Source organism: Zootoca vivipara, chromosome 14, assembly GCF_965207765.1.
Source record: "Zootoca vivipara chromosome 14, rZooViv2.hap1.1, whole genome shotgun sequence".
Taxonomy (NCBI): domain Eukaryota; kingdom Metazoa; phylum Chordata; class Lepidosauria; order Squamata; family Lacertidae; genus Zootoca; species Zootoca vivipara.
Genome location: NC_142597.1, coordinates 29,802,200 through 29,827,406, shown reverse-complemented (window position 1 = coordinate 29,827,406; position 25,207 = coordinate 29,802,200). Strand labels below are relative to the sequence as shown.

General features: G+C 48.1%; 3 protein-coding genes across 5 annotated transcripts in view; all 3 read left to right on the top strand.

The window, feature by feature from the left end:
* Nucleotides 1–15,531, top strand: part of LOC118096740 (C-C motif chemokine 22) — a 79,686-nt gene extending 64,155 nt beyond the window's left edge. Inside the window, exons 2-5 of one of the 2 annotated variants that reach the window (XM_088658111.1) lie at nt 12,538–12,641; nt 13,449–13,487; nt 13,904–14,003; nt 14,881–15,061. In XM_088658111.1, the coding sequence (XP_088514237.1) occupies nt 12,569–12,641; nt 13,449–13,487; nt 13,904–14,003; nt 14,881–14,974 (306 nt within the window). In that variant the 5' untranslated portion in view covers nt 12,538–12,568 and the 3' untranslated portion in view covers nt 14,975–15,061. Of the gene's footprint in view, nt 1–12,480; nt 12,642–13,448; nt 13,488–13,903; nt 14,004–14,880 lie in introns of those variants that run through there. The other variant, XM_035138851.3, reaches the window with a different exon arrangement.
* On the top strand, nt 331–4,722 carry LOC148683548 (C-C motif chemokine 5-like). The gene is made up of 3 exons (XM_088658115.1): nt 331–530; nt 2,486–2,588; nt 4,338–4,722. The coding sequence occupies exons 1-3, from the start codon at nt 452–454 to the stop codon at nt 4,444–4,446; spliced, it is 291 nt and encodes a 96-aa protein (XP_088514241.1). The 5' UTR covers nt 331–451; the 3' UTR covers nt 4,447–4,722.
* Nucleotides 7,428–10,769, top strand: LOC118096739 (C-C motif chemokine 5). Of its 2 annotated transcripts, none has more exons than XM_088658110.1 (4): nt 7,428–7,621; nt 8,496–8,534; nt 9,287–9,389; nt 10,552–10,769. In XM_088658110.1, exons 1-4 carry the CDS (start codon nt 7,549–7,551, stop codon nt 10,637–10,639), a joined length of 303 nt encoding a protein of 100 aa, XP_088514236.1. In that variant the 5' UTR covers nt 7,428–7,548; the 3' UTR covers nt 10,640–10,769. The 2 variants fall into 2 exon arrangements, with proteins under 2 accessions (XP_088514236.1, XP_034994741.2); XM_035138850.3 differs by having other exon boundaries at nt 7,432–7,621; nt 8,493–8,534.
* Nucleotides 15,532–25,207: the final 9,676 nt, after the last annotated feature.

Genomic DNA, 25,207 nt, shown 5'->3' with positions numbered 1-25,207 from the left:
AAAAAAGAGCCCCTACTGCTCCCTCCCTCTTTGAAATGTTCCACATATTGCTGTGCTCGTTCTCATCCTTCTGAGATCTGGTGCTGAAAACTTTCCTCTTGGGACCGATAGCCAAGGCAGCAAACACCTCCTTGCCTTCTCTTCCCGGTCAGATCCAGCCACCTGCAAGACCAGCAGGGGATTGCAGAATCTCTTTTTTCACTTCCTCTTCCCTCCCTCACTGGCTAATTTGGATCCTTCTCCAAAGTAAGCAAAATTGGGGCTGGGATGTCGTCACTCCTGAGTGATTTGGCTTCCAAGGAACCCCCACCTTCCTCTTAATCTGCCTGTATAAAGAGAGGAGGGGGAAACTCATGGAGATCATTCTGGAGCAATTGAGAGCTTGGACCTTGACTGCTTCTGCACCCTCAGCTTTGAGCAACAAGCCTCCTCTTCCATTCCACAAGCAAAAATGAAGAGTTTCGTTGCTGCCATTGCTTTCCTGCTGACCATCACTGCCCTCCTCTTCTCCCAGGCTCAGGCTCATATGGGTAAGTCCCCCTTTCCTTCTTCACAGCATCACTGCCAAAGGCCTTGGGGACCACAGTCCGCACCACCATCTTATTCCAAGGCTGTCCTGCACTCCTGGCTGCTCCTGCTGCCCCAGGAGCTGGGCCAAGCAGGAGAGGGCTATCGGTGGCCACCAGCCATGGTAGCTACACTCTGCCTCTGTGGTTAGAGATAGCAACACTTCTGAAGACAAGCTGTTGGAACCCATGGGAAGGGCGTGTGCTCAGGTCCCACTTGTGGGCTTCCTATTGGGGCATCTGGTTGGCCATCGTGAGAACAGGATGCTGGACTAGATGGGCTACTGGCCTGATGCAGCAAGGCACTTCAGATGTTCTTATAAAACTCCTCCCCACTGGAGGCAATGATGGCCACCAACTTGGAGGACTTTAAAAGAGCATTTGATCAATTCGTGGAGGATAGTATGGCTCCTCTTATATTCTTAAGGGGGAGCACAGTGGAGGAGGGATAGTCCCCTCCTAAAGGGTTTGCTTGGGAGGAGAGCAGAGCCCCACTGCAACCCTCCCCAAGCCACCTCTGTTGGCCAGAGAGAGAGAGAGAGAGAGTCTTTCCTTCTCTCCAGTGGAGGAAGAGCTTCCCATAACCTCACTGAACACAATGGCCTGTGTGAGCAGGAACAACTCACAGATCATAAAATCATGGAATTGTAGAGTTCAGGGATTGGATCTGCTAGAACCTTCTGCATGCAAAACAGGGGTTCTGGAGAACTGAGATAGTACCCCCTCTTCCCTGCCTGAACCTGTAGAAAATAGCCAGTAAATGTCATAGAGCTATGGAGGGGTCTTTGTGGGGTGTCTAGTCTTTCCCCTTGCAAGGGGTGAATCCAGAGCTAAGGAAACCCCAACAGTGGTTGTTGTCAAGCTTTTGCATCAAGAGCTCTGGAAAGCGGGGGGGGGGGGGAGGGAGGGAGTCTCTACCAGCTTTCTAGGCAATTGGTCCCAATGTTGCAACTGGGTCTTTGCAAAGACAGCGTCATAGAATTGTAGTATTGGAAGGGACCTTGAGTGTAATCTAGTCCAACCCTCAACAATGCAGGAATATTTTCCTGCACATCACACCATGCAAGCTCCAGGTTGCGTCTCTGCGATCCTGCACTGGGCTCATTTTGGAGTGTCTATGTGCCTGAAGTGAAGTCAAAATTATGACCTCCTTCCTCCTCTGGCTCTGGACTGGAGTTTGTTTTTAAGCAGGCGAGGGTGGGAGGAGGCTGAAGGGGTCCCATCCGGACTCTGCTGCTTGCCTATTGAAGCTGCTTCTTCATGTTATTAATGCTGACCCAGGGAAAATCCACCCGAACCCGCTATTTAGAGCTGGAAGGCAAAAAAAATTAAAGGAGAAGCACTGTAGCTAAGTGGTGGAGCACCTGTCCTGCATGCAGAAGGTCCCAGATTCACTCCCCAGCATCTCCAGGTAGGGCTGGGAATGCCCCACATCTGAAACCATACCGAGCCTCTGCCAGTCATTGCAGACCATAGTGAGCTATAGATGGGTTGACTTGCTGAAAGGTAGCTTCTTAGGTGCCTATTAAATGAACCCTCTAGGATTTCAGCACTCATGACTGTGGATAGTTTTCGGGAAAGGACAGCAACCCAATGCCAGAGGATCTGCTTTGAATGCAGGTCTCGTGTTCTATCCCAGCCGCATCTCTAGGTTAGGCTGGTAACATCCCCTGCATGGAATCCTGTAGAGCTGCTGCTGCCAGTACGTGTAGGCAATATTGGCTTAGATGGACCAATGGTCTGACTCGGTATAAAGTAGCTTCCTTGGGACTAGATTCTTACTTTGGGGGAAGAAGCTCAATGACGGAGTAACTGCCTTGAATGCAGAAGGTCTCAGGTCCAATTCTCTGTGGAGTCAAATCAAGACCGCAGGAAGCAGAAGTCATCTGTTCACTCCCTTCCTCTCTTCTCTCCCACAGACTCAGGCTACTGCTGTCCGAAATACATTTTGAAACCCATACCATTCAGACTCCTGGCGTCCTACCACTATACAAACAGCAGGTGCTCCCTGCCAGCTGTCGTGTAAGTATGAAAAACTCTGAAAACAATTCGTGGGTGATCAGCCAAGCTACAGCTATGGTACAGTGGTACCTTGGTTTACAAACACAATTGGTTCCGGAAGTCCGCACTTAACCTGAAGCGTACTTTTAACCTGAAGCGAACTTTCCCATTGAAAGTAATGGAAAGTGGATTAATCCGTTCCAGACAGGTCTGCGGAGTACACACTTAAACTGAAAATACTCAAACCGAGGCATACTTAAACCAAGGTATGACTGTATTAGCAATAGCTGCAGAGGCCAAAGCCCCTTTGCAATTCCATACCAGATCAGGGGGCTTCAGGACTGCTCTTTGCATGGAACGGGGGGGGGCACTCCTATTTCTTTGCCAAAGGGTGACTGCAGCATAGCGTGGGTTGCCAGTGCCCGGGGCAAGCCGACAAGCCGCTGATGCTGTCGGACCGCCTCCTCCCCATGAGAGCCAATTGGGACCGTGCTGCACCGCCTGCCTGTCCATGCAGGGGGGGAACCAGCCAGCCGACACAGCCTTTGGAGGGTGAATCCTCCCAATGCCCACATTGAGGAGCGCCAGCCAAGGCTGACTCTCCCCTTGCCCACCTCCCTCCATCTGTGCCCACTCGCCGTGGGCCTGGGCTGCTCTGCCACCTTCACCAGGGTGGGGTTCCCTGTGCCTGAGTTGCACCCCCTCAGAATTTTGCACCTGGGGACACAGCCCCCCCCTGCACCCCCACATTATGCTACTGAAGGGAGGCTCCCCCCTTCTTTTCCACAGTGCAAATACTGGGCCATACCAGATCAGGAAGAGGGGGGCAAAAGGTTAGAACAGAAGGGCATTAGAACATAAAAGGAGCCTGCTGGATCAGGCCAGTGGCCTGTCTAGCCCAGCATCCTGTTCTCACAGTGGCCAAACAGATGACTGTGGGAAACCTGCAAGCAGGATCTGAGCACAAGAGTCCTATCCCCTCCTGTGGTTTCTAGCAGAAGCATTGCTACCACTGACTGTGAGGCAGAGCACAGCCATCCTGGCCAATAATAATAATAATAATAATAATAATAATAATTTATTACTTATACCCCGCCCATCTGGCTGGGTCTCCCCAGCCTCTCTGTGCGGCTTCCAACAGGAGATTAAAAATACATTAAAACACCAGTCATTAAAAAACTTCCCTAAACAGGGCTGCCTTCAGATGTAACTTTTGATAGCCCTCTCCTCCAGTTCCTATCCCTCGTGTCACGTTCTTAGTCTGAGCTTATATTTCATGGGGTTATAGCTAGCTTCCTTTCCTTGGTGCCTGATCGGTGCAATTGAACATCACCAATAAACCTCCTGGGTGACTGCCCTGGAACTGACCTGGTGGCCTTAGGGAAGCCTCAGCCCCCCAACCCCAACTCTGGTGAGATGCAGGTTGGAGAGTGAGTCAACAGCTTCCCAGGGGAGGGGGAGGCTCTGGGAGGTGAATGTCAGGAGTGCCCTCCTCTTCCCCACCCCCAGGCCAAAGCCAAGGTGCTCTCAAGGCAGAGCGTTGCCTTTCTCCATGTAGCTCTGAGACAGAGCACCTGTTTGCCTGCAGATGGTCCCAGGTACAGTCCCAGGTGGGGCTGGGGATATAGTCCTTCCTGAAACTCCAGAGAGCCACTGCTGCCAGTCAGTGTAGACAGTGCAGAGCTAGATGAACCAATTGGTCTGACAGTATGTGTCAGCTTCTGACGCTCTGGCTGGCTGGGCACTAAACAGGCATTTCTCCCTTTGCAGATTTATCACAAAAGCAAATCGGCATCAATGTGCAGACCCCAGTGCCACGTGGACCCAGGAACGTATCCGAAGTTTCTCCCAAACATTGACAACACCCAGCAAGGAATGAGAAAACCAAGTGCCCGGAAGCCTTGCCATGCGCACAACATGCACACCCGCCCATGTGACAGTTGCACTTTAATATAATGTATTTTATTTAAATTATGTCAGCCTATTTTAAGCAGTTGCGTGTTTTTGTATTATTGTTTCCCACAAGGGATGTGAGATAGCCTAAAGGTTCTTTCTCTAAAGCATCACCACAAAGACCTTTCATGTGACTAATGAGGCTATTATTGGACTGTAATTGAAAACTAATTAAAATTATTATTAAAAGGAAAAGGAAAAAGAGCTTGCTTCCTCATTAGGGTTCCAGGGAAGCCTCAAATCACTGCTTTGGGTTCAGCACAGAACAAGACAAGGCTCTGGGTCTCCAGCTTCCAGCATCAGTCAAAGTCACACAGTACAATTCTCCTACACAGCTACTCTTGGCTTACTGCTCCCCATCCTAGGAAGAGGCTGCATTCAGCTAGGTGAGGTGGGGGAAAACCCATCTGCTTATCTCTACAGCAACCACTTTCTTTCTTTCTTTCTTTCTTTCTTTCTTTCTTTCTTTCTTTCTTTCTTTCTTTCTTTCTTTCTTTCTTTCTAAAAAACCAACAAAACATTTATTCAAAAGTTACAATACAGCTTTGTCCGCTGCCATGTTATCACAGAATGGCCACTCCAACCCTCAACAACAACAACAACAACAACAACAACAACAACAGCAGCAGCAATTTATTTATACCCCGCTCATCTGGCTGGGTTTCCCCAGCCACTCTGGGCGGCTTCCAATAGAAAAATAAAACACAGTAATCTATTAAACATTAAAAGCCTCCCTGAACAGGGCTGCCTTCAGATGTCTTCTAAAAGTCTGGTAGTTGTTTTCCTCTTTGACATCTGTTGGGAGGACGTTCCACAGGGCGGGCGCCACCACCGAGAAGGCCCTCTGCCTAGTTCCCTGCAACTTGGCTTCTCGCAACGAGGGAACCGCCAGAAGGCCCTCGGTGCTGGACCTCAGTGTCCGGGCAGAACGATGGAGGTGGAGATGCTCCTTCAGGTATCAATGCCACATCACTGTCATGTTGGCTCTATGGCAGCCACTTTCAACACGTAAATGGTGGTACTTATCTGGCCAGCTCAGGCCATTCGCTTGGCAAAGAAACTGGCCTGCCTCCTTCAGCAAGTTCCCTCTTACAAATTCTAAGCTTACAGATGCAGGATCACAGATTTGGAGGGAACCACAGTTATTATCCAGACTGACACCCCCCCCAAAGCTTATTATGCTATGCTATTCTACGCTACGTGTATTTATTTATTTATTTATTTATTTATTTATTTATTTATTTATTTATTTATTTCTGCACACTTTGGGGCTGGAAAACAACACCACAAAATTCAGAGGAAAAGTACTTCCAAATGAGAGCAGCATTTCAGTTCACTTCTTGTGTTTCAGGGAGGGCAAATGAATGAGATTCAGGCACACAGAGCCAATTTCTCCCCAGTCCGTCCCTTTCAGAAGGTGGGTGGCCCTCTCCCAGGAAGTCTCTAAGTCAGGGTGGACCGGATGTGGCCCAATCACCTTCTCAATCCGGCCTGTGGACAGTCCAGGAATTGGTGTGTTTTTACATGAGTAGAATGTGTCCTTTTTATTTAAAATGCATCTCTGGGTTATTTATGGGGCATAGGAATTCGTTCATATTTTTTCCCCAAAATATAGTCCAGCCCACCACATGGTCTGAGAGGCGGTGGACCGGACCACGGCTGAAAAAGGTTGCTGATCCCTGCTCTAAGTGATTTGGCACAGATCAGGGACAGCTCCTGGCTCCAAATAATAGCAACATAGTCTCAGTGGCTTCGATACCATCAACCATGGTATCCTCCTGGAGCAGCTGTCCAAGTTATGAGTGGGTGGCACCCTCACTTAGTTGTAGTTCTGGTAACCTAGCTCATCCTGAAGTGGCCAGCTAAGGTCACTGTCTCACAAATAAACTTGTCTGACTATTTCAGCAACTTCCTCTGTTAATCTCCAACCCACTGTGAGTGCCAGACCCCAAGAATTGGAAGCGACTTGGGGCATCATTCAAGTTGACCCCTAAAACCTACAGTGTTACTATTATTACCAATATCATTATCAACCCACCCTTAACCATAAAGTCCTAGGGTGGGTTACATCATTAAAACACAACCTTTTTTTTTAAAGCAACTTACAACTATAAAAATAAGAAGTGTCCTAAAACTATACATATCTTAAGTGTTAAGGGCTAGGGTAAAGAAGTGGGTCTTCAGCATCCTCTGAAAGCTGTACAATGAAGATGCCAGATGCACCTCTGTGGGGAGGGAGTTCCACAACTTAGGGGCTGCCGTAGAGAAGGCCCTGTCCTGGGCGCCACAACTCTGAGAGTGGAGGAACTACCCCTCTGCCAATTGCAGCACCCAAAGCAGTCTGTAAGGAAGGAGGCAGCTTTTCAAATATTTGAGGGCTATGTCCTTTAGGGATTTAAACACTAGCATGAGCCCCTTGAATTGGACCTGGAAACTGGGACCAGTGCAGCTATTTTAGAGCAGGGTTTTGTATGAGATCTAAACAGAACCCCAGCCAGTAAACTGGCTGCTGCACATAGAGTGCATCGCAAAAATCCAGCCTGGAACATGGTCAAGTCATCTCTCTCCAAAGAGGTCCTTAGCTGGTGGACGCATTCTACATCTGCTCATGGAACACATAAACCAGCTATCTACTTCTGAAGCATCTGAACTGTGTGCACAGAAATTGGCATGTTTGGTCAGAAAGTGGATCTGCTGCTGCAGCAGCAGGTCTGGTCCACAAAAGAGCTCTAATCAGTCTCCTTATCAACAAAAGGATGCCACAGATGATAAACTGCCTGAAGGGCACATATCCTACCTCCCTATCTTGGGTATCAACCACTCGCTATCTCCTTTGGCATCAGCTGGAGGGGAAGCTGCAATGCTTCCTACAAAGCCATTTGTCTCATGACATCAGCTCTGCATTCTAGAGACATGGATTTTGGGTAGCCAGAATTCTCTATAAAAAGAAATTTGGGGGAGCCTCAGGTACCCAGGACTGAATAAACGAAGAAGAAGTCTGGGAAGTGTCTCGCCATCTCCACCTGCCATGAAGCTCTCTCTGGCTGCTGTCATCTTCCTCTTCCTTGTGGCCACTTTTGCCCTGGCTGATGCCTCTTCAGGTGAGTCAAAGGTGTCCATCCATCCACCTCTCCTCTCCTAACTGGGCCCAGGTTGTAGGTCAGCAGAAGAGCACCTGCTTTGCTTGCCATAGGTTTCAGGTGTGACTCTAGCATCTCCAGGTAAGACTGGTAAAGGACTCACTACGTACCTGAAGCCCTGGAGAGCAAATGCTCACCAATGCATGATGCTAGTAAGAGAGACAGACCAGGGCTGACTCAGAGAGACAGACCAGGCCTGACTCTGATTCAGAATAGGGCAGCATCCTGTGTGCCTGAGATTTAGACCCTGTTTTACAGCTGAAAGATGGGCAGGGTGGCTCATTCTCCTATTTAAAAGCTCTCATGAAAATTCATTAGCTTTTTAGAGAAAACTCCAAATATACACATTTTGCAAAGTGTCTGCTCCCTCATATGTTTACATTTATGACTCGGCTGGAGAACTGCATTGCAAAATTCAGAGATGTACCAATATGGCCGGTTGCCTCCGTTTGTGCCTCGAGTCAGAAAGATGTGCTTTTAAATGCAAAGGAAGCTGAAATTCTCCTCCATTCCTAATGGGGCCAGAGGGGACTTCCCTTTGACTCTGTGGTGCCAGGGTGACGGGTTCTCAGAGCTGAAGTGACACAGGCCCCAGAGTGAGTCTGCCCACCCAGACTGGTCTCTGGATCTCCTCACAAGGAGATACACAAGGTGTATTAAATTTGCAACCTTCTGAAAATTGAAATTAAAAAAAGAAAAAAATGTCTCACCCAAGTCACAGGCTAGCAATGAAAGTTTCACAAGGCAAAGATTCCCGTATCCTTGGCAATGGGATGGTGGACTGTTGAAAGGGAGGCCAATGTATATTGAGCCACCATTCATTTCTTTCCAGCAGGGGAAGACACCAAGGAGACTCCGGATGAGGCTCGTCATGGTAAGTCTACCTTGTCCTCCTTCCTCAACCATACTCAAAGATGAAGCTGGTGCCAGACTCACATGGTCAGTCCCTTCCCTACTCAGTCCTAAGGATGCTGTTCAGACAGCCATTTCATAGATTCATAAAACTGTTGGAAGGTACCCCAAAGGTCCTCTAGTGCAACCCCTGCAATGCAGGAATCACAACTATAGCACGCTAGACAGGTGGCCAGCCAACGTCTGCTTAGAAACCTCCATTGAAGGGGAGTCCACCACTTCCAAGGAAGCCTGTTCCACTGTTGAATGACTCCTACGCTCAGAAAGTTCTTCCTAACATTGAGTTGGAATCTCCTTTCTTATTTTTTGAACTTGTTGGTTTGGGTCCTCCCCTCTGGCACAGCGGGGGTGGGTGGGTGGGAGCTTGCTCCATCTTCCATGTGACAGTCCTATCCCCATATTTCAGGCAAAGGTGGCCACAGTTTTTAAGGCTGCCCCTGCTGCCCCAGGCTGAGCCTGTTGTGTGGGAGGCAACATCCATTGCAGGGAGATTCAGGCTCCTTTCCATGAAGCATCAGTTCAGGTGGATGGGGAGGGAAGGAGGCCCATTCCAACCCTTCCCAGTGAACCTCCCTTGATCGGAAGGAGAATGAACCCTTCCCCCTCTTCAGGAGAGGCTGGGACCTCCCAGAGCTTCTGTGAATACTATCCCCCTTTCACCTTCCATGGTACAGAAGCCACTAAACTGTTCCAATCCTCACCTCTCCTTCACAGGCTCAAGCCACTGCTGCACAAAATATGACAGGAGACCCATTCCACTCAAGCTCCTGGTTAGCTATGAGTATGCAGGCAGCACCTGCCCCCTGCCGGCTATCATGTAAGTAGCAGCGAGTTTATTTTTATTGAAAAAACAACAACAACCAGAAACCTCTGCACGTTCTGCATGTTCCAAAGTAACAAAGGGTTTTCTTTGTTTTTGATTGTTTGACTCTTCGCTGAGTTGCAGCCAATTTCATGTACTTGGCTAATGATTTGTACAAATCCAGCCCACCAGCAATTCTCTTGAGTTAAGGTGCACCCGGGTCACATCCACACCATTCATTGAAAAGACATTGATGCCACTTTAAAAAAAAGAATCTTGAGAAGTTTAGTTTATCCCTCGCAGAACTACAGTTCTCAGGACACTTAAGAAATCACAACTCCCAGGATTCCTTGGGGCAGAGCCAAAACGGTGAAAGTGGTATTCAGAGTGCTTTAAGCTTATGATGTGGGTGTGAGCAGAGTCAATCCTAAGTCTTCTAGTTGTCAGGAGGTCCCTGGATGGAATCTCCGCTCTGCCCTGGGTTGGACAAGTTGCCTTAGGCCCCTCAACTCTGATTGGATTATGCCAGGCTTCCTGAAACTAAGGCCCATGGGCCGGATGCGGCCCGTGAGGCTCTTTTATGCGACCTCGGTGACCCCTGCCGCCCGCTGCCACCGCCTGCTCTTAATGGCACAGCGCGGCGCGGCTGCCCACTTCCAGGTCTCTGGAGTGTTGGAAATAGCTTGTGTGCATGCGCAAGTATCATTTCCGGTGCACTTCTGGGCTGGAGGAGGCCCTTGTGCATGCGCACAAGCTATTTCCAGTGTTCTGGTGACCCGGAAGTGTGCTGGAAATCGCGTGTGTGCACGTGTATGGGCAATCAGCGCTGGCGGCACCGGCCCTCAGTGAGGTAAGTTTGGGGACCCCTGGATTATGCTAACCATATTTATATTATAACCCTCTATGGAGCTCAACGTGGTGTATATGTGGCTTTCCTGTCCCCATATCACCTTCACAACAATCCTGTGAGGTAGGTTAGGCTGAGAGACTATACTGGACCCAAGATAACTCATAGAGCTTCATGGTTATGTGGGGATTTGAACCCTTGACCCCAGGTCCTAGAGGGTGAATGTCGGGACCAGACCTCAGCACCAAGCCAGTCAATCCCAAGGCAGAGAACAACCTTTTCCCCGGCCTTGACCAACTTGGAACTAAACAGACATTTCACCTTTTGCAGATTCATCACAAAGGCGAACAAAAGGATCTGCGCTAACCCCGATGATCAGTGGGTCAAGGATCGCATCCACAAACTACCCCCACCATAGAGACAACGTCCCTCCCCTTCCTTCTCCACAGGAAGAAAAGAGAGGCCAGGGCTCAAGCTGCTTTGAATGCCGGAAAAAAACAGCCGTGCAAAAAGTGAAGCAATATGATTAAAGGGAGTGATGCTGATCATGTGCTGAGTGCCTCTCATTTATAGCTTCACAAATGAAAGTGTACATTCCCAACCCTTTCGTCCTGGCCAAAGGCAGAGGTGGAGAACTGGGATGGGGTGTGTGTGTGCCTCTCAACATTTCACCTCATATCTGATATTGAACAGGGGCAGCCATCGTGGTATCCTACGGAAGTCATTAGACTACAACTCCCATCATCCACCTTGACCATTGACCATGATGGCTAGAAGTTGATGGGGGTTGTAGTCTGACAACAGCTGCCTTTCCTTTCCAAGGAAAGCTGGGAATTTGGCCAGTAAATGGTGGAGCTGGGCACAGGAGGCAGGGCTAGGACCTAGGTAAAATCCAGCTGCCAAGGCAACATGACTACCCAAACCTGGAATGGTATTCCCTCCTTCATGGGCCCAGGACTGCAGTCTCCTCATCAAATCTGACCAGGGTAGCATGGGGGGGGGGCTCACTTTTTCACGCATATGCTCCCAGTCTATACATATTAGGATGTTTCTAGTCATCAGCAAAATTCTAACCAGTATTGACTGGGCAGGGCAGAGCAGAGGAGGCAGTCAGTCCTCCACCTCTCAAAGCTCTTTGGGTAGGGGGCTGACAGTAGACAACTCTCCCATCCCGGAGAAGGAGCCTTCAGGGCCGTCTTAAGCCCATCCAGCGCCCTGGTGCTAAGGTCCCTCCAGCGCCCCCCTCCAGAGCCTCTCCAAGGACCCGGGAGTGCCAAGCGGACCGTGGCAGCAGCGGGAGGCCACCTCCTAGGACTCCGCGCTGCGCCTCCTTCTCGTTTCCCCAGCGCTGGGTTCCGCTCAGTCAAGCTTCGCCACCAGCGTGCGCACTGCGGGACCAGCAAGAGCTGCTTGGGCACTGTGCGCGCGCTGGTGGCGAAGCTTGACTGAGCGGAACCCAGCGCTGGGGAAACGAGAAGGAGGCGCAGCGTGGAGTCCTCGGAGAAGGAGTCCTCGTGGAGCGCAGTCTTGGCCAGATCGCCGGAACCCTGCGCTCACTTGGTGCCCTTCCAGCGCCGTCCAGCACCCGGCGCCGTGGTTCTCCACGCCACTAGCCTCTATGGCTAGGACGGGCCTGGGAGCCTTCAAATGATTTATACCTTCTGATACTGAGCAGAGTCACAAAAGGAGTTTGTGGCACCTACGTGTGTGTGTGTGTGTGTGTGTGTGTGTGTGTGTGTGTAAACTTCAGTTTTATTTTGGTGTTTAGAATATGTGTTTCTGTATAGTGCACCCCTCCCATTCCTCTCCCAGCTCCCGGAGTCCTTAAGGTCATGGCACCCTCCAGCCTGGTTGCTACCCATCCATAACCCTAAAATGGGGTTGTTTTTCTCAGGAGCTTGTTCTGGGTGCCCTTTGCTTGCCTTTTGCCCTGATGGTCTCCAACCCTCCCCTGATGCTTTTGAAGCATCTAAGTTCTTTGTGGGTTTTCTCAGAAAGTGGATCTGCTGCAGCAGCAGAGTTGGTGCACGAAAGGGCTCTTATCAACCCTTTTCTCAATCAAAAGGTGCCGCAGATTATGGGCCTCATGATCGGCCCATACTCTGCCTCTCTATCTTTGACATCAGCCCCCCCAGGATCTTCATCGCTATCAGATGGAGCAGAAACTTCGCTGCTTCATACAAAGTCATTTCCTCCATGATGTCACCTCCGTATTCTAGAGACACAAAACTTGGGTAGCCAGACTTGTCTATAAAAGGAGACCAGGGGATTTTGGGGGTACTGAGCACTGAAGGAGCCAAGGAAGGAGCCTGGGAGGTCTTGAGTCCTCCCTCCATCTCCACCTGCCATGAAGCTCTCTCCAATTTCCCTTGGTTCCCTCTTCCTTGCGGCTACCTTTGCCCTGGCTGCTGTTTGCCCATGTGAGTCTGCCCTTTTATTCTATTCCTTATTTTGAAAATAGTAGTTGTAGTAGTAGTTGTTGTTATAGTAGCACAGCACAGGCTGTAGGACAGCGGTAGAGCACCTGCATTGCTTGCCATAGGTTTCAGGTGTGACTCCAGCATTCCCAGGTAGGGCTGGTAAAGGAAGCCCTGGATAGCAAATGCCCATCAATGCATGATGATAGTAAGAGAGACATACCAAGGCTTTGACTCAGAGGGGGCTTCCCTTTGGTTATGTAGCCCCAGGGCAACTGGTCCTCAGTGCCACTGTGGTGCAGGCACCAGAGTGAGTCCGTTTGCCCAGACTGGCCTCTGGATCTTACTAGGGGCGGTGGGGACTGGTGGGGAGATCGCAGGGATTTCCAAACACAGAGCTGAAATGTTGGCCCACAAAAAGGCACTCGTCTCACCCAGAGAAAGCTGCCATAGGATTTCCTTGTTTTGCTCGGTGAAAAAGCCACCCCAAGAAAGACTCACCCAAGTCATAGCCTAGTAACAAAAGAAGAGTTTGGATTTGATATCCCGCTTTATCACTACCCTAAGAAGTCTCAAAGCAGCTCACAATCTCCTTTCCCTTCCTCCCCCACAACAAACACTCTGTGAGGTGAGTGAGGCTGAGAGACCTCAAAGAAGTGTGACTAGCCCAAGGTCACCCGGCAGCTGCATGTGGAGGAGCGGAGACGCGAACCCGGTTTCCCAGATTACGAGTATCCATGGCTGTGGAACATTGGACAGTTCATAGAGAGAGGAACCCATAATGACCCTCATTTGCTTTCTCTCTTTCAGTGGAAGCTGCCAAAGAGACTCAGGATGAGGCTCATGATAGTAAGTCTTCCTTGTTGCCGCCTCCTCAACTATACTCAAATGGGGAGCTGGTGGCAGATACACATAAGCAGTTCCTTCCCTACTCTCTGTCCTGAGGATGCTCTTCATGTGACCATTTCGGGCAACGTTGGCCACAGTTCTCAAGGCTGTCCCTTGCTGAGCTTGTTGTGATGGAGGCAATGTCCACCAAAGGGGGCTTCAGACTCCTTTCCATGAAACATCCATTCAGGTGGGTGGGAGGAAGGTCCATTCCAGCCCTTTCCAGGGACCTTTCCTGGATCAGAGGAAAGACAGTCCCTTTCCCCCTCCAGAAGAGCAGCAGGCTGGGACCTCCAGAGCTTCTATGGGCATCATCCCCCATTCCTCTTCCACAGTACAGAAGCCACTAAATTATTCCATTCCCTCCCTCTCCTTAGGAGCCAACTGTTGCCTTACCTACGTGAAGAAACCAATTCCATGCAAGGACATAAAATACTACGAATGGGCACCCAGCACATGTCGCAAGCCGGCTGTCATGTAAGTAGCAACAAACTTCATTAGATGGAGGGGGGCACAACTCTGCATGTTGAAAGTATCAAATGCTCAGGACTGTTTGTTTCAAACCCTTGGACTGAGTTGCAGCAGATTTGTGCAGATCCAGGATACCAGCAACACCCCCCCCCCAAAGTTAAGCTGCAACAGATCACATCCACAGCTTACATTGAAAGTGTCATTTCATAGAATCGTAGAATTTCAGAGTTGGTAGGGATCCTGAGGATCATCTAGTCCACCCCCCCTGCGATGCAGGAATGTGCAGCTGTCCTATATGGGGATCAAACCTGCAGACCCTGGTGTTATCAGCACCACGCTCTAAGCAAGGAAAGACCCTTGAAAAGTGTAGTTTAGGCAACACAGAGCTACAGTTCCCAGCGCCCTAGAGAAACCACAGTTCCCAGGATTCTTTGCAAGGAGAGCCACAAGGACTGTGAATGTGGCATTAGAGGGACAGAGTAATCCCAAAGTCTTGTAGTTGTTAGTAGGTCCCTGGCAGGAATCTCCTCTCTGCCCTGAACTGGCCACGTGGCCTTTGGGAAATGTCAGCCCCCACCAACTCAGCATTTATATCTCTCCGAGGAGCTCAAGGAGGTATACATGGCTCTCCCCCTTCTACAAACCTGCGAGGTGAGTTAAGTTGGAAGACTAGGACTAGCCCAAAGTCACCCTGAAAACTTAATGGCCGAGTGGGGATTTGAACCTTGATCTCCTGGGCCTGAGAAGGTAAAATGTCAGGATCAACTCTCTTCCCTGCAACCCAGCCACACCCCATCAGTCCTGAGCTGCGGAACTTCCAAAGCAGAGAACTGCCTTTTGCCAGGCTCTGACTGGGCACTGAGCAACTGTTCCTTTTTCATAGAGTCTACCTGAAGAAGAACAACAACAAAAAATGTGCTGACCCCAGCAAAGAATGGGTCCAGAAGATCCTGAAGTGTTTTCCACCACCATCATAGAGACAACATCCCTCCTGCTCCCTGCCTCCTTGTTAGGGAAATCACAGGGGTGGGGGTGGGGTGGGGAGGCACATCTTTAAAGTTGTTAAATGTTACAACTATTATGCATAAATGTATCCTTTCGACTTGACAGCTCAGGGAAGTTACCTAGCTTTAAAAGTCATATAAAATCAACTCCTTTGCCAGTTTCCTCCATTCCAACTCTATTTTGCCCTTGAAAAAGGGACTCCAGGAAGGTACTCTTGGGTGACAATCGCTGGCCAAAAGCTCTCCTCCGGAGTTACCCAGGTGCCAGACTATGCAAACCAAAGCTCTATTGTCCTCTTCCAGTAGGTGCTTAGAATGTACCTCCCAATACATATTCTGTATTTGCATGTTACCCCAACACATTCCTCCTATGTTAATCATGTATAACCCTCCCCTTTTCTGATGTAGCGATGATGCTTAGTGAACTGTATGCTGGGATAAGATAGAAACTTTTAAATGTTCTTGTCACCCCTTTCTCGGGGTTCAATTCCTCTTTGAACCTGTTGCGCAATAAAATTTGGTCTATGCTATTTGCTCCAGTGGGTGGCTGGACTCCTTCTTTGTTCCGCAGGGACCTCGAGAAGAGAAGTGGAACCAGGTCTCAAGCGGTTTTGAATGCCAGAAAATCAGGCTTCTGCAATATGATTAAGGGAGTAGTTCTGAGCAGGGGTGTAGGAAGATAGGGGAGGGGGAGGTGGTGCGCCCCGAGTGACGAGATCCCAGGGGCGCCATCGCCGCTGCCTGCCCTGCCCCCAAAATGCGCGCCCCGTCACTGCACACGCCGTGCCCCACCCCAAAACGCATGCCCCGTCACTGCACACGGCACACCCTGCCCCAAAACGTGTGCCATGTGTTATGAAAAATGTACCCTTAAATGCATTGCCTTTTAGGAAGGACAGACGCGGGTCGGAAGCTCCAAAATTTGCACTAAGTTCAGCTCCGCCGGGAAATGACAGAGACCACACGATGCTGTCAGGAAAAACAAACTGATCCTTTTATTACAGAAAGAAAGAACTACAGCTGTAGGGTCCCTGCCTCAAAGAATGTAGGAAGGACCCCGGGAAATGGTGAACCTCCCTCTTATACCCTCCTGTCCCCACGTGAAAATCGCTTTACTGGGAGTGAGGGGAAGGACAAGGAGGATGGGTGGTGATGGGATTAACTGGGTGCAGAGATGACTATTTCTTCATATGGTGAGATGTCAATTGCTCTCCTCCCATTGTTGATGGGTTTCCCTTTGTTTGATCAGTCTAGATGGGAGTTGAGGTGGGGACGTTCCTGGCAATTGCCGAGGGGTTGGGGTCCATCCGGCAGGTGTTTTCCCCCAGGTCACGCAAGGATGATCCCTGGGATTATGTAAAAGGTGACACTTCTGGAGGTTTGAATAAACTGTCCCAGTTAATCCACCTTTGTCCATGTGTGTCTTTTGAATCAGGATGGCGATGGGGCAAGGTTCAGGTGGGCTGGGGTCATGCACAGGTTATGCAGCATTTCCTTTTACAGGAGACATATCTAATACAGAGAATTCTATGCAAAAGGTAGTAGTCCTGATATATAAAGGTTCTGAGACATAAAACAGCAATTCTACTACAGAGAGATCCTAGCATACGTCATGAATAAGACAGCAATTCTAATACAGAGAGAATCTAGCATAACTTAAGGCAAAAGGTTCTGTAGTGATAATCTAAAGGAGTCTGGGGCAGAGGGGAAGGTGGAGAAGGGAAATGTGTGAGCTTATGCTAACGTTGAGACATGTGTGCATATGCAGAGCCTTAAGCGTTCCTTCAGGCAGGGTCGCGTCCTAGCAGGAGGGGTGAGGAGACGGGGAAGATGGCATTGAACAGGAGTCTGGGTAGTTGCAGCTGTCAAATTTTGTCACCCCTCTCTGTTCATTCATAATGGTGTCCTGCTCCCCCCCAATATAATTTTTATAACAGTCCCCTCTCTGAGGCAATATTGTTGTGTAACAACCAATCATTGCCTCACATAATCGACAGTGACGTATTCTCCATTTCCCAGGTGGTACATTGGCACAACCTTGGGGTATGTGGTGGCGGCTCAAAGGGGGGCTTGGGTTTGAGGGGGAGTGGTCTGCGGAGCAGCGGGGAAGCACTGTATGCAGCAGTATTCTAGCACTTCTGGGAAAAACAAGTGGTCTATGCTTTACATTTACCAGGAAGATCCACCAATATTGACTGGAAAGTGCAGTTGTTGTTGTTTTTACCTTTTTGTGTGTTCTCAGGTGTCAGAGCTAGCTCTCCTCTGGTCTCACACCTCCATCATGGCACAGCAGCAACAATCCCTGGTGAATCCCCTTAGGGCTTTCATATTGACCATGTCACCTGGCACTCGCCATAGCTGCCACAGGTTTGGACATGTCATGAGAGAGATGCCTTTGCCTTGGCCTTTCTATGGGATTTTATTATTATAGGCTCTGGTCTTGCACTGTAGGGAGTTGCTCAGTTGCTCTTAAAGGGAGAAAGCTACTTGCACCTTGGATACACTTGCCCAATTAGAACTGAGCCCAATTAGAATTTATACAGCCCTATAAAAACCATTCTGAAAAGGGCACATGTCCAAATTGGTCAATTTAATTCTATAAGGAATCATTCCTGGTAAATCAAGGCATATACACCTTCTTGTATCTGCTGTTTCATGGATCCTGAAACTGCTCCTTGGTAAAAAGAATTAAACAATTTAAAATGTGTAGAGAAGGTTGGGACATGGAAAAGTGGTCCTAAATTGATGTGACCTAAATATTGGACTATGCAATAGCCTGATCTATTAGAAAACATGAGAATCCTCTATTGGGTGTGTAAGGAATAATACACTATACAATAACTTACTATACATTAAACATAAAAACAATTACACACAAAAATGCCCCCCTTTGTGGAAATAACATATACTTGTCAGACATAGGTCAACGTTTCTGCATAATATCACGTAACATAAAACATAATTATATATCAGTTGCATATCTTGAGGCCAATTCTTAATAGGGCATGGAGTCTTGAAGTCAAAAGAGAGCGTATGTCCTTGCAATTCACTTTCCCCCCTTTGTAAATTTCCCCAATCCCCCCTTTTGTCAGTCCATATCCTTTTGCAATGAGATTGTTGTGGCCAATTTGAAAACTCTGCTGCCTGTTGTTGCAGGTAAAAGTATTGTGGTCCGGAGGATTTGGGTTCAAGGTTTTTTTTCATCATTGGGTCTGTAGTAACATCTGTAGAAGGAGTATGCTGTAAGGGGCAGGGTTTGGGGTACTTAAGGGCACAGTTAGAAGAAGGAAGGGGCAAAGGCCAAAGGGAAGAAGAGGGAAAAGGGGGGGGGGATATCTCCTGGAGTTTTCTTGGGAAGCTGCAAACAATAAAATCTTGATGCATTAAGTATTTTATTCATCACACATGTCACTGCGCACGGCGCACCCCGCCCCCAGAATGTGTGCCACATCACAGGGGGCAGCACGCCTGCTCTCCGCCCCCGGTGGTGGAGCATGAAGCTCCGCCGCTGGTTCTGAGCATATGCAGAGTGTCTTTCTTTTAAAATTGCATATTTGAGTGTTTAGCTTGCAAGTATGTTTGGGGGGGGGTGCTTAAAGGTCAGCTGGAGTCATGGCCCTTTTGAGTTTTGTCCTGGACAAAGGCAGAGGCAGAGCAGAGGGCTAGCAGGGGTGGGGGCTCAGCATTTTCAGCTTAGGCAGTGACAGGGAGAGAAGCTCCCCCAGCTGGAAGCCCTTCTGAAGCACACTCTATTAAAAAGCTCCAGATCTTTACATCCTTTTCATTGGGAGAGTTGTTGGTTTTTTTTAATGCAAACTCATATTTTTATTTTTGCATGAAGTAAGATCTGAGCCAGGGACAGGGGTGCCAACTTGAATAAAGTACTGGGAGGGGGAGCAGGTAACCCCTGCCCTGCATAATTGATCATATGACATGTCACACACACACACACACACACACACGGGGGAGAGAGAGAGAGAGAGAGAGAGAGAGAGAGAGAGAGAGAGAGAGAGAGAGAGAGAGAGAGATATTGCTGGTAAATGTCCCCCTGCCTGGCCACCAACCTGGATGGCTTTAAAATAGGATTAGACATATTCATATAATTTTTTTGTGTGTGTGCGCACGCGCATGCGTGCGTTAGGGGGTACTCAAGGGTACACAGTACTGGCACCTCTTATTGTTGTTGTTAAAAAGTGTGGCACTTACTGTAACAACTTCATGGTGAGTACCGCACCTATTGCTCTAGGAAAAAAAGCACTGATGGAGAGGGTGATTGATGCCTGCTAGTCAGATTGTTATGTTTGCTCCAACTGCCCCTGAATAACCAGAAACAAGGGGTACAACAGCAGAGGAGGAGTGATTTTGCTCCAATGTGCTGCTCTTGGGTTTCCCAGAAGTATCTACTGTAGTTGCACAATCTAAGCTGGTGACCCTGGAGGAACATGCTCCCTACTTTAACTGTGCTTCTCTATCATTCTCCACATTTTTCTAAACACAAAAGCAATGTTGCAGCCTTTCCTTCACATCCTGTCTCTGTTTCCTGGGGTGCCGGTTTCATGGGGTGCCCTTGCCACCCCCCACCCCCCATTGAGGACCTGCGTGGGCAGAAACTGACCTCCTTCTCATGAAATTTCCTTCCTGGAAATGGACTTAAATCTTTCAATTGCACCCAGCTTCCCTTTTCCATTAACAGCAGACTCGTTTGCCACTATGGTATCATCTCCTCAATTCTGAAGATGGAAATTACATAATCACAGACCAGCGAGTTCATGGAAACTCGTCTTGATGAAACTGAACCAAGACCAGTAAACAAAAGAAAAGAAAGTGGAAACCAGTTTATGAAGGTCAAAAGCAAGGAGGGTTACAATGAAGGTTTCAGAGCAGAGGCTTCAAAAGACTTTCCTCCATGGACCACTTGAAAATTGCAGAGGCCACTACAAGCTGTCATGGCAATTGCAGTGCTCTGTACTAGATGCTTTCTGGCTTCTTAAATTTATTGCCTTGTGTTTTATTTAGTTTTACTTTTGCTGATTCATCCCGTCATTTTGTTCCCCACACCCAAATATTTTATTGTTTATATTTATACAAGACGCAAAAATCAATATTCGACAGTTCCCACCCCACAGAAGAATCAGGTGCCTATTTAATTACACTTACCTTTTTTTAAAAAAACAACAACAATAAACCTGAAATGACTTAAAAGGTATCATTCCACAAGTTGCTATATGTCCTCAGAGGCCCATAACCATATTAAACTATGGAACTCACTTCCACCAGAGGTGGTCATGGCCACTAGCTTGGCTGGCTATAAAAGAAGACTAGACCAGGTATCCCCAGACTTCGGCCCTCCAGATGATTTGGACTACAATTCCCATCTTCCCCGACCACTGGTCCTGTCAGCTAGGGATCATGGGAGTTGTAGGGCAAAACATCTGGAGGGCCGCAGTTTGGGGATGCCTGGACTAGACAAATTCATGGAGGAGGAGAGGGCTATCAATGGCTACTAGCCAGGATGGCTGTACTCTTCCTCCTCAGCTGGAGGGAGCAACGCTTCTGAATACCAGTAGATGGAAACCACAGGTGGGAAAAGTTGCTTTTGTGCTTGAAACCTGCTTGCTGGTTTCCCTCAAACATTCCGTGAGATCAGGATGCTGGACTCGATGGGCCACTGGCCTGATCCTGCAGGCTGTTCTTACATGAGAGCAACACCAAGTCTCCCCACCTGTGATTCCCAGCACCTGGTATTCAAAAACATACTGCCTCTGATTGGGGAGATACAAACAACTACTAGCCCTTGTGACTAGTAGCCAGAGCTAATATCCCCAGTCCACCGCCAGGAATTTGTCTAATCCTCTTTTAAAGTCATCCAAGTTGGCCATCGTTACCTCATGTAGGAACAAGTTGCTGCCACAGCAGCACGATGTCCGCGGCCAGTGTAGGGAGGGCCAAAAGAATGAACACAGGAAGCAGTGGGGATTGTATTAGCAAAGAATTGGAAATCTGAAGACCTACCAACCATGGATGATTGGCAGGATGAAGCTGATAGAATTCATGGAATTGTCTGAACTGACTGGGAGAATCCAAGAGCAGGGAAGTGAGACGGTGGAAGAAGATTGGAAGAAATTTAAGATTTATTTGGAAAAGAATTATAAGATTAAGAATAGATAATAAGGGAAGTGGAAGTACAAAGAGGCTGAAGAAGCATTCAGATATAGTAAGAAGGGGAAAAGTTTAAATGTAAAATGAATATTAAGATCTCTAGATCCAAATGACATTGAAATATTGTGAATGTGTGGTCAAAATGGATCGAGAAATTTTTTTATAATAAGTATGTTAGAGGAAGAAATGGTTTAAGAAATAGAGAGTGCTGTATTAGTTATAAATAGAAGCGTGGAAGGGGGGGGAAGGAGGAAGTCGACAGATTAAGAATTATATTGGATATTGTTAAAGAAATGTGTTTTTTCCCTTTTCCCTTTTTTCTTTTTTTCTTTTTATATTTTGTATTTTTTCTGTATTTTTTATAAAATCAATAAAAATATATATATTTTTTAAAAAAAGAATGAACAGAGGAGACTGATACAGTATTAGGTTGAATTAGGCCACAACTTTATTGATTGCAGGGCTGTGTCAGTTTGGGAAAGCACTGGGCATGTATATAACCCTCTGCAGTGCAGAAATCACAGCTAAGGAATTTTTTCTGTGCACAAACTGTTGCACTTGTATTACCCTGCTCACAACTTTTCTAAACTCAAAAGCCCCAAGTATTGCATCCTGCCTCTGTATCGTGGGATGTGGGTTGCTTGCTTGCCATCCCCCAGTGTGGGGCTTTGTGTGTGGAAACTGCTGTCCTTCTCATGAAAGGTTCTTCCTGTGAAATGTGCCTCATCCTACACCAGCCTCCTTCAATCGCTGCAGCTTTTGATTGTGCCCAACATCCCCTTTCTGCTACCCACGAAATGATTTGCCTCCATGACATCATCTCCTCAGTTCTGGAGAAGTTTTGTGTGTGTGTCCTCTCTGCACCACACCCTGTGACTTCAGCCAAAATCCTATATAAGAAGAGACCTGGAGGAGCATTAGGTACTGAGCAGCTGAGAAAGCCTTTTGGTCAGTCCTCAAATCTGCTCCTCATCACTAGACAACATGAAGATCTCTCTGGCTTCCATAACTGCTCTCCTTGCTGTGGCCTTGTTCTCCCTGGCCACTGCTGCCCCAGGTAAGTCAATTCAACTCCTCATCTCTCTCCACGTGATTCTCGTAGATTTGGGACACTCACAGGGGCTTGTGGTGCCTTTTCTTGGTCCTTGATGGGCTTGGGGGGATGCTTTAAAATGAGGCATACTTAGTGGGTGTAGTACAGGAGCTTGTTGTTGGTTTTTTGGATAAAGCACTTTGAAATGGGGAAACATGGTGAGGGGCATCAATCTCTTCATCTAAAAAGAATTTAAAAGTTTCAAGGGGAGCAATGTCTGCTGTGACCCTCTTCAGCTGACCTGGAAACCTACTGGAGTTGTCAGTGCTTGTTCGCGGCACTGATTGTCCTGTGGTTGGACATTAGCTAGCATAAAGGCCTAAGAATGTGGTCCAGAACCCTATTCTCACAGTGGCCAACCAGATGCCACAATGGGAAACCCACAAAAGCAACTCTTTCCTCCTGTGGTTTCTAGCAACTGACATCCAAAAGCATTACTGCCTCCAACCACGGAGGCAGATCATAGCCATCCTGGCTAGTAGCCATCAATAGCCCTGCCCTCCATGGAGTCATCTAACCCTCTTTTAAAGCCATACAAGTTGGTTGCCATCACTAGGGTGGGCCATCTCAGGGATGTGCCAACCAGCCGCATGTGGAGGGTCCTCCGTTCACGGCTGCAGCCACGAGCAGAGGATCCCGCCGCCGGTGGCGAACCACTAAGTACAGTGCATGTGCGGCAGGGCACACACACACTGTACGTAGCAACACCGCACATGTGCTGTATAGCGGTTTGCCACTGGCGCCGCTCCAGCACCGTACAGATGGTGCCGGGATCCCTCCGTTGCCGCTACAGCCGTGAGCAGAGGATCCTGACACCGTCCGCACAGCGCTGGAGCGACGTCGGCAGCAAACCGCTATACAGCGCATGTGCGGTGTCGCTACATACAGTGTATGCATCGTACGTAGCGACGCCGCACATGAGCCCTACGTAGCGATGCCCGCCCTGTGTGTCAAGATGCCTTCTTTCACCCCTGGTGATAGCCACTTGGTTTTTAATGAATTTAGTAAATAAATAACAATACCTGCTTTCCCCACCTCTTATAGCTGAGGCGGACACAACCCTTTGCTGCATAAAGAATTCCGAGAAGGCATTCCCAAAGCATAGGGTGAAGGATTATTTCTACACCACCAGCAGCTGTTCTCTGCCTTCCATAGTGTAAGTTTCAGAGGCTGGACAAGAGTTCAAAAAACAGTGGGTGAACATGGTTCAAAGGATGAAGGGTGAAAGATGATGATGACAAAAGGTTCCAGCATTTGGGGGGGCTGTTTTGAGTTTGGGGGAGACAGTGCTAGAGGAGGAACACACACTGAAAAAATCATGAGTAGGTCTGAGAGATACGGGGGAATTGTCACCAGGGAGCCACGATGGGTTGTGTCTTCCCACTAGGGATGGTAAAAACTCTCCAATTCAGCTTCTGAGTCTTAAGTTCAGGTCAGTCAATTTTTCAGAGGTATGCATATATATATATATATATATATATATATATATATATATATATATATATAAAAGCTTGCATGGAAATTTGTAGACAAACGTTGCATATTACTCATACCTGGTAATCCATGCATTTATGGAAGCAATAGGTTGTACTTTTGTACATTATCATCATCATCAACGGAGACATATTTGTGTGTATGGTTTGGTGGGAGAACTGGATTTCAAAATTCAGAGAGGTGCACATTTTGAAGGAGAGGTGCGGTTCAGTGGGCGTTTTGGTTGGGAATTTGGTGGTGCTCTTATTGCATTGTGAATAGGAGGAATTTCTCCCTCCTCTCTACACCCTGTCAAGGGTGGGCCTGGTGCCTTTTAACGCGGGAGGCAAACTCCCCGCCTGTTTCTCCAGATTCAAGAGAAGAGGGGTCCTCACACAAACGGAGAATTCAAAGTTCTGTGACACATTAATGATGTCTGTTTCTTTCCCTGACAGGTTTATGTTCAAAAGTGGGAGGTTAGCCTGTGCTGACCCAAATGCTCAGTGGGTCAAGGATCTTGTGTCATATCTAGATAGTGTTATGAATACCACAGCCATTTCTGCCACTACCACCAGCGCATAGACCTCATGAGGAAAACGCAGCCTGAATCTCAGCAACCCCTTTTCCACTTCAATGGGCTCCCCCCCTCTCTTTCCCCACCTCAAATTCTGGCCTCTTCACCCAAGGGATTCTCTGCCCATCCATTTTGTTGAATTGTTTTTAGCTTCAATTGGACTTTGAATAAAAGCGCAATTAATTGTCCTCGTTTTGAATTCCACTGTGGTATTATCTTACTCGGTGGGGTCATGCAAACAGCTATTTTGAATGATGCTTTTTGGAGGGGAGGGGAGGGGGTGTTGGGTATGAATTTAATGGAGCCAAGGGGGCAAAGGCCCAAAACGGTTTGGAAACCAGTGGGTTAGTGTCCTCATCATGGAAGTGTAGGGCAGACCTCTGTTCTCAAACACACATTTTCAGGAAAGAGGCAGCCTGGAAAACTTGAGGCCAATAGCCCTGACAATAAATGAGGTTCTAACCAAGAAGCTCAGCAGGGAATGCTAAATTAGTTTAGAGTTCCTAAGGTGCTGAGCTTAACATCAGGCCAATGGCTCAACTATCCCAGCATCCTGTTCTCACAGTGGCCAACCAGATGCCCCCAATAGGAAACCCGCAAACAGGACCTGAGCACAAGAGCAACTTTCTCCTCCATTCATTTTCTCAATCATTTTTTAAAGCCATCCAAGTTGGCAGCCATCACGGCCTCCCATGGGGGGCGAACTCCATAGATTAATGGTGCCTGGAGGATTAATTTACTGATCTTCTGATAAGAACATGTGCTTTGTCTCTAAGACTGGACTGGAAAATCCTTCTGGACTGTGATGCATTGTGGTTTAATCCACCCCCCATTTTGTTATGTTTGCACTTTTTTGTAATAAATAAAAAAAAACCTTAGAAACCACCACCACCAATAGCCATCATGG

Coding starts and splice junctions, on each gene's coding strand:
- LOC148683548 (XM_088658115.1), top strand. CDS start 452: ATGAAGAGTTTCGTTGCTGCCATTGCTTTCCTGCTGACCATCACTGCC. Junction 531..2,485: donor CCAGGCTCAGGCTCATATGG/GTAAGTCCCCCT, acceptor TCTCTCCCACAG/ACTCAGGCTACTGCTGTCCG. Junction 2,589..4,337: donor TGCTCCCTGCCAGCTGTCGT/GTAAGTATGAAA, acceptor CTCCCTTTGCAG/ATTTATCACAAAAGCAAATC.
- LOC118096739 (XM_035138850.3), top strand. CDS start 7,549: ATGAAGCTCTCTCTGGCTGCTGTCATCTTCCTCTTCCTTGTGGCCACT. Junction 8,535..9,286: donor TCCGGATGAGGCTCGTCATG/GTAAGTCTACCT, acceptor TCTCCTTCACAG/GCTCAAGCCACTGCTGCACA. Junction 9,390..10,551: donor TGCCCCCTGCCGGCTATCAT/GTAAGTAGCAGC, acceptor CACCTTTTGCAG/ATTCATCACAAAGGCGAACA.